The 14,507-nt window shown below is 40.3% G+C and overlaps 1 protein-coding gene across 4 annotated transcripts; it reads right to left on the bottom strand.

Annotated features, from left to right (window-relative positions):
- Nucleotides 1–11,644: 11,644 nt before the first annotated feature.
- LOC135614110 (uncharacterized) lies at nt 11,645–14,366 on the bottom strand. Of its 4 annotated transcripts, none has more exons than XM_065111138.1 (4): nt 13,921–14,365; nt 13,593–13,805; nt 13,190–13,507; nt 11,645–13,010 (listed from the first exon to the last, which is right to left on the bottom strand). In XM_065111138.1, exon 4 carries the CDS (start codon nt 12,574–12,576, stop codon nt 12,103–12,105), a length of 474 nt encoding a protein of 157 aa, XP_064967210.1. In that variant the 5' UTR covers nt 12,577–13,010; nt 13,190–13,507; nt 13,593–13,805; nt 13,921–14,365; the 3' UTR covers nt 11,645–12,102. The 4 variants fall into 4 exon arrangements, with proteins under 4 accessions (XP_064967210.1, XP_064967209.1, XP_064967208.1 ...); XM_065111137.1 differs by having other exon boundaries at nt 11,645–12,621; nt 12,708–13,507; nt 13,921–14,364; XM_065111136.1 differs by having other exon boundaries at nt 11,645–13,507; nt 13,921–14,363.
- Between the last annotated feature and the right edge of the window lie 141 nt (nt 14,367–14,507).

Here is a 14,507-nt window from a genome sequence, read left to right on the forward strand (position 1 = left end):
CGCCGCCGGGGCAGTCTTGTTAACATCTAAATCACTGAAACCGTATTGTATTAGATGCAAACAGCAAGAAGAAGAAAATTTACCAGAAAGAATTCCTTCAATTACTTTGAATGTGAACTCTTTACTGACATCAATTGGTTCTTGGCATTCAATTTTGGAGACTCGAGTTACATTTTTTAAATCTAGGGTTGCATTGTTTTTAATCCTATTTAAAAAAAGCATTTAATGTCATTCAAAAAGACTATGAAGACTATAAAACAATTTAATCTCATCCAAAAAGCCTTTAAAATAGGTATGAATATTTATTTTAACCATTAAAGCATTTCATTAAAGTTCGATTCCAAATAAAGTTCATTATACTTTTATTTTATCCAATTTAAGTACCTGGATAGACCTCAACAGAAAACTCAAGACCACGATTATTAGTATACAAGTATTTTTAAATTTTTGAGAGAAAATTATTTTTTTAGATCAACTATTTTTAAATATGGTCACACTGTTTTTTAGTCCTATTTAAATATAGGATAACCTCATTCAAAAAGAGTAAAAGTGAGGTCTAAATCTTTTTTATTTTCTAATTTTTAGAAACATAAAAAACTATTTACAAAGGCCTAAATCATCAAATAAGCATTTCACATATTTTTAAGCTTTTAAAAGGGCCAAAGAGTCATTTTTTCAATTTTGACCAATATAACATGAATTTACAACTATTTTGTACTAAAAATCACTTATATGTTATTAAAGAACGTTTTCTAAAGTTTTGAAATAATTTTTTTTTGAGACAAAGTTACACAATTTTCAAATTTTTAGGTTTTTATTCAAAAATAGTGTAATTTAGGTCTAACTATTTTAGAAATATCCAAAATTTCACAAAACCTTGGAAATAATATATAAGACCCAAATGATCATTTTTCATTTTTAATATTTTAAAATAATAATTTCATGTCATTGTTGAGACAACCTAATGGTTAGTGCATTGTTGCAATATTAATTGATGTAAGGTTTGACTACATGTTTGAGTGTCTTATAAATTGTTTAATGTAATAATTTTTTAAAACATATGGTTATTAATTTTTTAAACCTTTGAAAAGCTCAATTTGTACCTTTTTTTCAATTTTGATATTTAAAGTGAATTTACAATTACTTTAGGCCAAAAACTAGTGAATATTATCGTCGTATGTTTTCCAAAGGAGTTGAGTTACATTGTTTTTGGTTCTCATTTACAAACAATATTTCTTCATTAAAAAATAATGCCAATTCAGTCAACTATTTCAAAACGATCCAAGATTTAATAAAACCTTAAAAACATTTTGTAAAGGCTTGAAGAATCACTTTTTCTATTTCAAACTTTTAAAATAGATATTTTCATTTATTTTAGTCCTTAAAACATTTGTGTCAATTTTTTAGTTTTGACTAATTTGAAAATAATTTACAATCACTTAGGCCAAAAATCACTTGTAAATTATTAGAAATTTTCTTTCCTAGTTTTAATTAAAAAATTGGATACTTGAATTACAATGTTTTTAAATAGGATTGGACTATTTTTGAGTCCTATTATAAAAAATGTAATCAGATAAACTTACAAAGTCTTAACTCATATATGAAGATCTTACTCATATACAAAGAATTTAGTATGACTCTAGATAACGCCTTTTAACACTAACTCAGATAAACTTTAGATTATGTTCCAACATTATGTAATTTCTTTTACAGGTTGAATAAACATGGAATGAATGAATCTCAGGGCTACAAGTATTTTGTTTTGCGTGCACAAAAAATAGCATTATCACATGGATATGAAATCATCAATTGGTATGAACTCTACATCTGGATGAATTGTATGTCCTCGGTTGTTTCTGCTCTAAAACTTGTGTTCCTTGATGAACAGGGAAGAGACTTTCAACAACTTTGGGAGTCAACTCAGCCCAAAAACTGTGGTTCATAACTGGTATTTTTTCTTGATCTGCCATGTTTGTTCTAATTGGTATCAAGCAATACATATGCTTTCAGATATGTCAAATGTAAGTTCTCATCATTAATGATAAAACACACATCAAATGTTTTTTTAGGATATACACATAACATCTATACAACAATTGGTACCAGGAATCCAATAATAATGAATATATATATATATATATATATATATATATATAATAATAATAATAATAATAATAATAATAATAATAATAATAATAAATCACTAATTTGTGCGTTGGTCTCGTGGATCCTATTTTGGATTCCTTGATTGAGATTTCTCATGGGGAAGAATCATTCAAGAGAAATCAATTAAATTATTTTGGTTTTATATCAAACTATAGCTCAAGAAAAAGTTAAAATCATTATGATAATTGGTGGAATTTGCTAAACCATATATAGCTCACTGGGATATAGAAAACAGTTAGTCCTTGAAACATAATTAGTAGATATATTGGGTTTTAAAAAAATCAAATAATGTGAATGAAGGGATGGTCATCAGGAACTTGTGTCCATAGATTGAGTTAGATGCTTCTATCTAAATTGGGCAAATCAGATGTATATATGACTTCAATCGATAGATCATACTTAAACTTTATTCAGACAAAATCATAAGAGACTTCAATCGATAGTTTATACTTAAACTTTATTTAGGAAAAATCGTAAAAGAATAATCTTACCATCGTATCGATGATCAAATCTTAATATTGATAGAAATAATAGAAGATAAGAATAATTATTGAAGAAATTTTATTGAAGAAATGAAGAAGCTTAAATACATTAAAATGTTCTCTCTCCTATTTATACAGATTATGCTAAAGTAATTATTTTAACAACTGAACCATAAACAATAATATCATTTCAACAAATTAATTGTAGTCAAATTTAGTGATAATCTCAATTGAATATTGGACAACCTTCTACAATAACTCCCGGTGTTGTTGGACAATGAGCCAAGGGGCAATGGTGCATATATTTCATGAGATTGAAGAAAAAAATTAACAAAAATGATCAAAATAAATACTTCGAAATACAGTCCAATTAATAACACAATTATAATGTGCCCACCGTTATTTGAACCTTCGAAAGATGAAGTAGTTAAATATCAAACCAATTATGAACCATGACCGAATGCTAACCGTAGTGGCAGGGGACACAATGGTACCTGAATATGACTAGTCAATTAATTAGTCTTATTCATGTTTTTTCTGGATATAGATGCGACAACATCTACACTCTCATTGGTGCAAAGAGTCCAATAATATTGAAGATGAAGATGAAGATGAAGATGATGGAATACATGTCATAAGGAAATAACATTTTAATTGGACCTATATGCCCCCATGTCACTCGTGATGCAAATTACCTTTGTTGGCAACGACATGTCCAAAGATTTTCCTTGGTCAATAATTCTAGATAACATATATTCTTCAACAAGTATAAGATACATAAGCTAACTACACATGCTAGTAGACCATCTGAAATCTACATCTAAAGATAACATATAGGATGGTAAGTACAATATAATAATGTTATAGAATTCAAAATTTAGATTTGCAAGAATATGTCAATACTAATTTTCAAATCTATTCAGATACTAGCTAGATGAGGATACGACACAGTGATCTAGAAAATACATGTATCAAGAACATTACTTTTGGAGGAATCTTCATGTAATGTGCTAGCTTCAGTTGTGCAGTAGAGCCGTATGTTGTGAATGCTATATTTGCAATAGGTTTACCCGACTGCAAGTACCCAATTATAATCTCTAATAAAAGCTTAGTTGAAAATCCCTAAAAAATATTTACAAGGTTGTCTCAATATTCATCTTACCTGACCGATCGTAGCTGCCATGACTCCTTCTGGAAGCAAAAATATAAACACCAAGGCACCAGCTAATATAACTTCCCGATAACGAAGTTGAAGTTGTTCGGTAATATCCCAGAATGAAAAAATGTGAACAATAAGAGAGTTTGATATCAGCCATCAGAATGATCCCAGTCTGTGGCACGGAATAAACAGTGAGTTATAATAATAGGTCTAAAGAACCTCCGCAAAAGAATCGTGAAAATTATTTTTTATGATACGTACAAAAAGATTGGCAACACAATTGAGAAATACAATTCAACATGAATTTACTAAAGCAGGTAAATTCCTCCATCGAAAACGATTTCTAAAGAAATCAATTTGACGTTAGGGAAAGAATCGACTTCAGCTACAAAGAATGGGTCATTCTCTGTACGCAACGAATGACCAATATTCCACGCACTGGAGTTGACTCGCTCATGCCGGGATGACAGGTCTCGGTTTCTTGAAGGCTGACAGGCTCTGCACCCCGTTTACGTCGTCGAACTCCGGGTTCGGCGACGCTGGCGCGATCAGATAGAACGCCCTGTGCCTCGAGCTCGCCCCCTCCGACGACGTCATCGCCGCCGGGGTAGTGCCGCTGCCGACGTTCCCGTCGTTGTGGCACCTCTTGTGCCCCCCAGCGCTTGCCCCAATGGAAACATCTTCAGGCACACCGAGCACCGGTGCACCCTGCCGCCGCCGGAGGCCGCTGCGGTGGCGCTTGCGCTTGCCGTGGAAGAGCCCCGAGGCCGAGGCTTCCTCGACGCCGCTGCTAGGTTTCCGATGGCTGGTCTTGTGCCTGCTGGTGCGACCCGAATCCCTCCCCGCTAGGTTTCCGATGGAGAACCGTTCAGTATCAAATCTGAAAAAAAAAATGAAGCAAAAAAGAAAAAAAAATATTGTGACATAATGAAGTAGCCGAAAAAGGAAAGTTTTACGTATAACACAGATTTCATTCCATTCACAGTATCCACATACAAACACAACCAATATACATTATAAAATTAAAGCGCATTCATAACACTTAATTACACATGCACGGGATAATATACATAAATAAAAATATTAATCTAATACTTAATTATCTTAATGATGATAGTTAATGCGATCCTAAGAAATCTTCTGTAATGTTGCAACAATACACAGACTTCTTTAAAATCCCTATTAACTATCCTAAATAAGATAATTATAATAAATAAAATTAAGATAACTAGAATCGTACCCTTAGTCATATCTCACCGAGTACTATTTCATTTGGCCATAGTCGGTCTTGCATAGAACCATTTTATAGACACTCGGTGGACGCACTTCCTCTCAAAGCCCATCCGTGAAGTGATGGTGACTGCGACAGCGATAGCGACGTGAGCAAAGGCTTGTTCTCCGACAGACGTGAAACGTCTCTGAACGTGAACCTTGTGGTCGACACGGCATTCGCTGCCTAGTGTCTCCGCAGACGTGAAACACTTGTTCTGCCGACCGACCGCAAATGTTCACCCGGTTAACGCCTTAAGCCAGCGTCGATGGGATCCACATGTTGGTCGTATGGGTCCCGTATCATTCGCCAACGGTCATAAGTGATCCGAGACGTCGTCGTCTCTGAAGAGGAACCTCATGGTCATACAAGTCTCCGCGGTCTCACCCATCGCGCGTGGGGTCCGTGATCCCTTCCACCCGTGAACTCCGTCACGTATACAACAGGGCGTGGAGGACCCCGCTGCAGTGTTTCTCCCTTTGTCCTCTCACTATGCTCGATCACTTAGTATGCAGCAAGCAAAAGAAGAACAAACAGAAACACGCCGCTGCAGCTTGTGTCTTCAGATATGTATGTCTTTCCCAAGTAGGGGAAGTAAGTGATGGCAGTGGAACTTCTCTCTTTCTTCAGAAAAAAGTAGTTGGCATGAATTGAAGGGCATCAATGGTGGGTTGAGAGAAAAGAGATGGGAAGGGTAAGGTATGGGGTTCAGTCAGTAGTTGGGACGAGGTATGGAGGTGCGGTTACTCTCTCCCTCCCTCTTTTTATATGTAGCAGCAGCTCATCAGTAATTAACGGGTGGGGGAGATTAACGGGTGGTGAGAGTCACCGACGAGAGGGGGAGACTCGAAGGTCGAGGAGGTAGGCCACCTCCCCATAGATGGTGGCGGTGTGGTGCAGCAAAATGTTTACGGGTCACAGTAATTTCAGTACACCAATTTTCTTAGTTAAACACTATCAGATAGTCAGTTGAACACTATCTAAGAGAGCTATATCTTTTACCATTATAGGCAAAACACTATCACCGAATAGATGATAAGACAAAGTCTCATCTCTAGAGTGTTAGGATAAGCAAAATTATAGGCAAAACACTATCACCGAATAGATGATAAGACAAAGTCTCATCTCTAGAGTGTTAGGATAAGCAAAATGACATGGGCATGAAGTCAAATGGACGCTGACAAGGTCAACGGACTTAAAAACCAAACTCGATCAAGATAAAATACTTAGCTCGTAAGTAATATAGGAGTGGTGCACTCGTCACTAAATCATAGTCATATGAGTTTTTTTATTTGAAGTCCCGACGAATCTTCGTGTTCACGAGAACTACCTCCCCTAACAAAGGAGAGGTTAGGACCTCCTCCGCTCTTCGGCTATTGAAAGGCGGAGCGTGGACCTCAATCGTCTAATGAACAATAGATCAAACGAAGCCTGCACGAGAAATAAGATTTCACAACCTAAGGAGAAAGAGCAGAATGGTGGTAGATCGATCTATTGTAGAATTGACGCCAGGACTATAAGGGACTCGAGAACTAACTCAATCTATAAGAAATTGGGACAAATTAGAAAAGACTTCTAATAAGGCCCTAGAGGCTCAAATGAAGAAATAAGCCTCACCCACATGATAAGGGGGTCTTTTACTTCTTTTGATTATTCACGCCCACATTCATCTCGAATTATTAACTTGAGTATCAAAAGGGTCAAGTTGAAAAACCTCTCGTGACCTCGATTTTCATGTTAGAAACACCTCATGAGCTCGATGTTTCTACCTTTGAGGTATCTCGAATAACGTTGCTCATACGAGCCCGGATCACGTCGAGCTGATTAAGATGTCAACGACTCTTTATCCTAACACTTATAATGATGAATAAATAGTTTCTTGTATAGGTAATTTTCATATAAATATTTTATTTTGATGTTATTATATTATTTTATTAAATGATAGATATTCTTGGTTGAACATGACATAGCATGTCTATCTTTGGGACACGAAGACACAAATGAATGTGTCGTTGAGATTTCATAGGTTAATAAAAAATAGGCAGGATTAGAGGAATAATAATTTCTAAAAAAAAATTAACACAGTAAAATAATCACTTTCTCATAAACCTTTTTTATGAAAAATTTGAGTGTAGCGTTAGCTTTAGACCTAACCTCATTTTTTTTAAAGCTCCTTTTATTTTTTTACTCTAAACCCAAAAACACAAAACCAATCGAGATGTGGAAAAGAAAATGTGTCACCACACCGTTACGATAAGTGAATTCCAATTTTGAGTATTTGTTGCATGCTTCTTTGTCAAATGTTAATACGAAGGACATTGTAGAATTGTTTATCGAGATTAAAAATTTTGGTTTTGTTGCTCCATATACAAGTGATGGGATACATTTCTGCTTATCTTCTTAATAAAATCAACATGACATTTTTAATCTTTTCTGTAAAAAAAAATGAGATTGACCAGGTAGAGTATCTATTTTAACAATTGAAACAAAGAAAATTATTTTTTAAACAACTGAACCATGAACAATAATATCCCTTCTACAAATTGAGTGATCAAATTCAATGATAGTCTTAATTGATCACGGGACAACCTTTTACAATAACTCCTGGTGCGGTAGGACAATGAGCCAAGGGGCAATGGTCATCCATCTCTAACCCCCACCAATCTGGTCCATATATACCCCGAAATTGAAGAAAAAGAGTAACAATAATCGTCAAAAAAGTTGATCCAGAATCCAATCCGGCTGATAACACATAATTATAACGTGCCCACCATCCTTTGAATCTTCGGAAGACAAAGTAGTTAAATATCAAACCAGTTATGAACCATGACCAAACGTTAACCGGAGTGCCAGGAGGCACGATAGTACCAACACTGAATATAACCGGCCAATTAATTAGTTTTATCCATGTTTTTTCTGGGTATACACGCGATAATATCCACACTCCCACTGGTGCAAGGAATCCAATAATAATGAAGATAAAGATGATGGAGTACATGCCATGAGGATAGAACATTCTAATTGGACCTATAACACCCCATGTGACTCCTATAGCGAATGACCTTCTTTCCCAAGGGCATGTCCAAGGACTTCCCTTGGGCAATAATTCTGGATAACATATATTTTTCACCGAGTGTAAGACCCACCATCCAACGCTGAAGCTAACCACACATGCTAGTATACTACCTAGAATCTACATACAAAGAAAAACATATTGGATGGTAAATATAATATAATAATATTAGCAAATTCAAAATCTGGATTTGCAAAAATATGTCAATATATGGTACATAAATTGTGATGTATCTTAATGTAACAAAGTGGTCCAGAAAATACCTGTATCAAGAACATTACTTTTGGAGGAATCTTCATGTAATATGCTCTCTTCATATCCATAGTAAAATATTTTGCCGTATTAATTGCAGTAGAGCCGTATGTTGTGAATGCAATATTTGCAATAGGTTTACCCGACTGCAAGTACCCAATTATGATCTCTAATAAAAGTTTTATTGAAAATTCCTGCAATATAGTAATTATAATTATCATATTAAGCTGGATTAGAAGAAAAATATTGACAACGTTGGGGTACAACCATATATGAGTATCCGATGACTCAATATTCATCTTACCGAACTAGTAGTAGCCATCATGACACCTTCTGGAAGCAAAAATATGAACACCAAGGCACAAGCTAATAGAACTTCCCAATAGCGAAGTTGAAGTTGATCGCTAAATATTTCACATACCAAGATGGCAAAACCCATCATGGAGAAGAGTAGAGAGTAGAACCACCACCGGGGAATAGACTCATAATTTTGTTTCATCAACCTCGTGTGAACATCTTGCATTTGATGCCGATATGAATCGAGAAATTGTAGCCATATCGATCTGCTTAACACCAGAAGAGAACTATCAGCCAACAAGATTATAACACGTAACTAAATCAGTAGTAAGGTAATTATTTCAACTATAAAAACAATAGCACACTAATTGTACCAAAAACAAACATTACAATGAATATTTATTTACAAGAAAAAAAAAGTTACAGTTCCTACCTCCCATAGAAGAGAGCAACATGAGAGATGCTTGACGTAAAACAAGCCATGGTAAAACCATAACTATACATAAGGGAGGCACTGAAGTATAATTTCGAATAATTGTTATATGCTTCTTCGTTGAATGTGAGTGACTTCTCATCTAAAACCCGGGACACATTGTAAAATTGCCCATCGATGTCAAAAATACTTGATGAAAAAATAGGAAAGCGTTTGGCATCGTAAGCATTATTCCAATAAGATAATGGTACTAGAACATAAAGAATAAGAATGAATCCGACCATCATGTTGACCACCACAAATGCAGGAACTGCCAGAGGACTGTCCATGTAGGATGTCATGGTCATCCAATCCAACGCAAAAGAGCCTATGCCTAATCCATTGAATCCAGAACCTATTTGCTGCGCAGTTATCGAGTCTTTCCATATCCAACAAACGAATGATAGAGCCGTGATAGAAGGAAAAAGGTAAACAGGAACAATACTATAGGTAAAAATTACAACGATGACTATGATGAAGAACTGATATCGTGACAATTTTCCCTTGGCTCTTTTTTCCGGCTCGTGTAATGCCCTGCGAGTGCAAACAACGAAGACATGTTAAATAAACAAAAAGTCTCTTATCTTTTGCATTGTTTACGAGGAGAGGCACGCCACCTGTAGAAGGAGACGTCTACTAGAGTCGAAGGCCACCACATATAAGGCGAGTCCACTAGCAACTTCATGAATATGCCAGCAAACCCATATCCGAGAAACTACACACCATAAGTCATTTTAAGTCGTCACTTCTTCAAAGGAAGTAGGGAAAGATCAACTAGAATTAACTAAAACAATCGAAGAATTCAGCACCATATTATTACCTCTTTTAAAGAATAACTAATGATTTTTTTTACACCGATTTCATGATAACAAAAGAAATCACCTGAATCGATAGTACCAGCAGTATGGCCGGCAGTAACGGGATATCCTTGTGGTAGAAGATCTTGGATATGGTTAATATTTCAAAGCCGGCAGAAGCACTTACCCTGCCGGCCAACATGGTGGTCGCCACATGTTCTTTCAAGTTGAAGGGTCCCGGATTCAACGAGAAACTCCAGTTTGTGTATGGCATTCTTATCACTTTGTTCGGTAGCATGTTAGCCATTAGTTTCCCAGCAATGAACACCATCATGTTGATGCAGACATGTGAAAAATTGAACATTTGCTGTCTGTAAAAGGATAATGCTGCACTTACGGACCCGAGGATGCAAATGGGGATTCCGATAAGCCATGTTCGGAATGTCAAGACCTGCAATGTGTTATCATCTGTTGGTGGGACTGTCAACCGAACTTGCTCGATCGGAGAGTCATCCAGAATCGAAGAACCTGAAAGAAGAGGAGAAGGAGGAAGAAAATGAAAAAGAATCATATAAGGATGACAGTAAGAAGTCAAAACGAAAGATGTCAGGGCATATCACCTTCTTCATCGGCCATTTGGTAGGACTCCTATTAGAGAATAAGCTGTATATTGAGCAGATTTAAAGGATGAAAGCATCTCTAAATATAGTGGAAAGGATTAATTGTCCAACCATTAATAGAAAGAGTTGTGATTCCGTTGCCAAATATACTTTTATTAGTTTTAAAGGTGTCGGTGTGGCTGTGATAGTTAAGGGAATTAAATCTGTCAGTGATCCCAAAAAAAAAATGTAAAAAATCGTGAACTGGATAGTGGGAATATTCTATATTAAGTGGATTGGCGTTGGTACATTATTGCTTTCAAAATCTTTTTTCTCTTTTTCTCACCTGGTTATTGATGGCAACGTCAACACCGGAATGGCTGACGAGGAAGAAAAGGAGAGGAAACGAGGTGTGAGGCGATTGGGAGAAGATATTGGTTCATGCAAGCTAATATTTCATTCCTCAGAAAGGTGTGAGGCGATGGGGAGAGCAACGAGGTCTTTTTTTTTTGTTTTCTTCTAACAATTATTTTTTATTTATTTACACAAACATTTCCCTGTGCCTCGAGCTCGCCCCCTCCGACGACGTCATCGCCGCCGCGGCAGTGCCGCTGCCGACGCTCCCGTCGTTGCGGCACCTCTTGTGCCCCCCAGCGCTTGCCCCAAGGGAAACGTCTTCAGGCACCCCGAGCACCGGTGCACCCTGTCGCCACCGGAGGCGCTTGCGCTAGTCGTGGAAGGGCCCGAGGCGAGGCTTCATCGACGCCGCTGCTAGGCTTCCGATGGCTAGCCTTGTGCCCGCCCAGGGCCTGGTACGACCCGAATGCTTTCTGTCTGGAAGGCCTGTACTCGAGCTTCCCCGGCGGTGCCGAGTCGAAGGACAACAATGGCAGTACCGGGCCCTCGCCCGAGGAGGCAGAGCGCCCCTCCTTTGTCGGGGGTGATCGAAGCGGAGGGAGAATCACGTATCAAACCTGAAAAAAAGAAACAAGCAAAAAAAAAAAAAAAACATTTTTGTGCATAACACAGATTTAACCTCCTCGTTTCAATCCATTCATAGTATCAATATACAGAGTAAAACGCTTAATCACAGCCATATATTACAAAATTAAAATACAACTCTAAGAAGTTAATCACACATCCCACTAGATAAGATAACCTAAGTTAACGAGGAGGATTAGATGATAATAAACTACATAGTGACATTAACCGACGCTGGATTTGGATGACAACACGGTAGGTTTTCGGCACAGCAGTCTTTACCTTCGCCAATAAAAAACATTAAAATAATCATTATAAACAACATAAAAATAAATAGCATCACACCAGCCATCCTTCTCACGCTACTATTTCACAACTCGAATTTATTTCACAACTCGTACTCGTTGTTGTACCATGAGTACCATTTTATAGACAATGATTCGACCTACTCCCTCTCAAAAGTCAGCCCACCCGTGAGGTGAGTGCCCTCGACAACGACGTGAGCTACTTTGTGCGATGCGCTAATGTTCAGCGTTGGTCCTATGGGTCCGGCATCATTCGCGTCTCTGAAGTGGAACCTCATGGTCGACAGCCACCACGTCGTCTCCGTTGTCTGCCCACTTCGCTTCCGGCAGATCTCGTACAAGCAGGTCTCGTGATCCTGCCTGCAGGTCTCGTGAGCCTGCCCCGTGAGCCTGCCCCGCAAGAGGACGAGTGAACCTGCTGCAGGTCTCGTGATCCTGCCCCGCAAGAGGACGAGTGAACCTGCTGCAGGTCTCGTGATCCTGCCCCGCAAGAGGACGAGTGAACCTGCCCTGCAGGTCTCGTGATCCCTCACACCCATCCGTGAACTCCGTCACGTGCACAACAGGTCGTGGACCGCGGCTGCCGAGTGGTGGCGGCGTGCGAGCCGCTCCAGCGGGGGATGCGCAGCCACGGCAGCGCCCGGTCCACCGCGCGGAAGGTGCCGAGGGAGGGCGGGTTGACGAGGACGGCGTCGATGCCACGGTGTCCTTCTCCGTCGCCATGAACGCGTACTCCGCCCTCTTCACCTTAGATCACGCCTCCATCGTCTGCCACTCGATTAGATTAGATTAGATTAGCCTAAGATGCAATCCCCCACGCCCTGTTACAGAGTTCACGGGTTGGAGGGACCGACCTGCGGGACAGGGCCCACGTGCGGGCGTTAACGCGTGCGTGTTCATGGGGGAAGGAGGGACGGCGAGGAAGTATTAAAGACAGTGATTGGGAGAGCGGCTCGCACGCCGCCACCGCTCGGGAGCCGAGGTCCCCCACGCCTTGTTGCGGAGTTCACGGGTGGGAGGGATGACCTGCGGGACAGGGCCCACGTGGTCGTTCACGGGTGGGTGTTCACGGGATCACTAGCGAAGGAGGGACGGCGAGGAAGGTGCCGAGGGAGGTTGTCGACGTCACGGTGTCCTTCTCCGTCGTCCCACGGGACCTAACGATGCCACTCGATTATATTAGATTAGATTAACCTGAGGTACAATCCCCCACGCCCTGTTACGGAGTTCACGGATGGGAGGGATCACGGGAAATGCGGGACAGGGCCCACGCGCAGTCGTTCACGTGTGCGTGTTCACGGGATCACGAGGGAAGGAGGAACAACGAGGAAGGTACCCAGGGAGGGCGGGTTGGTGAGGACGATGTCGATGTCGGGGGGAAGAACTCGGTGGCGGCGAAGCGGCGGCGGTACAGGGCCTGGGCATCGGCGGGGGTGAGGCGGAGGATGGCGACGCGTGGGGGAAGGGGAAGGTGGTGGGGGCTAACACGGGGTGCACCGGGATGGCGGGGGTGCGGAACTTGGAGTAACCGCACCGCCCAGTGAAGAGGCGGAAAGACGATTAGTTGTCCTTCTCCGGCGTCATGTACGCGTACCCCGCCCCCTTCTCCTTAGACCACTCCTCCATCCGCTGCACCAGCTTCAGTGCGAGCCCCCTTCGCCAAGGATGTCACTCGATTAGATTAGTATTAATGACAGTAATTATTGTGATGGGGAAGATTAACGTGTGGTGAGAGTCACCGGCAACAGGCGGAGCCGCGGAGGTCCACCTTCGCATAGATGGGGGCGGTGTGGTGCTTCGAGGGTGAGGGTAATAACAAGGCAAGAGGGTTGCCTCGGGCCACGGTGCGATGCACCCGTGGACAAGCCCAACGATCTCCTTCTCCGGCCCGCTAACCATCTCCGCCACCTTTATTAACAGTATGATTGTGCTTCTTCGCATACGCAAACTTACTGAGGAGAATAAGATCACAGAAGGATGTCCAAAGTGCGTTAACTCAGAAACAGGAGATGATCGGAAAGAATGGAACACAAAAAAATATAAGAAAAAAAGAGAAGGAATACGGACCAGCATGAGGAAGGAGGGGGAGCGACGGACACGGCAGAGGGGATCGCCGAGGAGGTCGGTCCCGCTGCGCGTCGTACCCCCTGATCACCACGACAGCCATAGACTCCACCATCCTTATATGGCAGCCAATTATAACGGGGGCGTAAGGGATGATTCAAGTGTTTCTCCCTCTGTCCTCTCACGAGGCTCGATCACTTAGTATGCAGCAAGCAAAGAAGAACAAACAGAGACATGCCGCTGCAGCTTGTGTCTTCAGATAGATATGTATGTATCTAGAACTTCTCTCTTATTCAGAAAAGAGTAGTTGGAATGAAGTGAAGGGCAGCAATGGTGGGGGGCTCTTTATACTACTTTCCTTTCCCTGGTCGGTTGAGAGAAAAGAGATTGGGAAGGAGAAGGTATGGGGTTCAGTCAGTAGTTGGGACGAGGTGTGGAGGTGCGGTTACTCTCTCCGTCCCTCTTTTTATATATAGCAGCAGCTCATCAGTAACAGAGCGAGAACAGAAAAAGACCAAACTGAGAGAGACAAAGAGTGCAGTGTGCATATACATGGCTGTAAAAGATGCACAGGTAGAGGGGTTGAACTT

The sequence above is a fragment of the Musa acuminata genome, chromosome BXJ2-6 (assembly GCF_036884655.1).
Source record: "Musa acuminata AAA Group cultivar baxijiao chromosome BXJ2-6, Cavendish_Baxijiao_AAA, whole genome shotgun sequence".
Taxonomy (NCBI): Eukaryota; Viridiplantae; Streptophyta; class Magnoliopsida; order Zingiberales; family Musaceae; genus Musa; species Musa acuminata.

Coding starts and splice junctions, on each gene's coding strand:
- LOC135614110 (XM_065111139.1), bottom strand. CDS start 12,576: ATGGCGACGGAGAAGGACACCGTGGCATCGACGCCGTCCTCGTCAACC.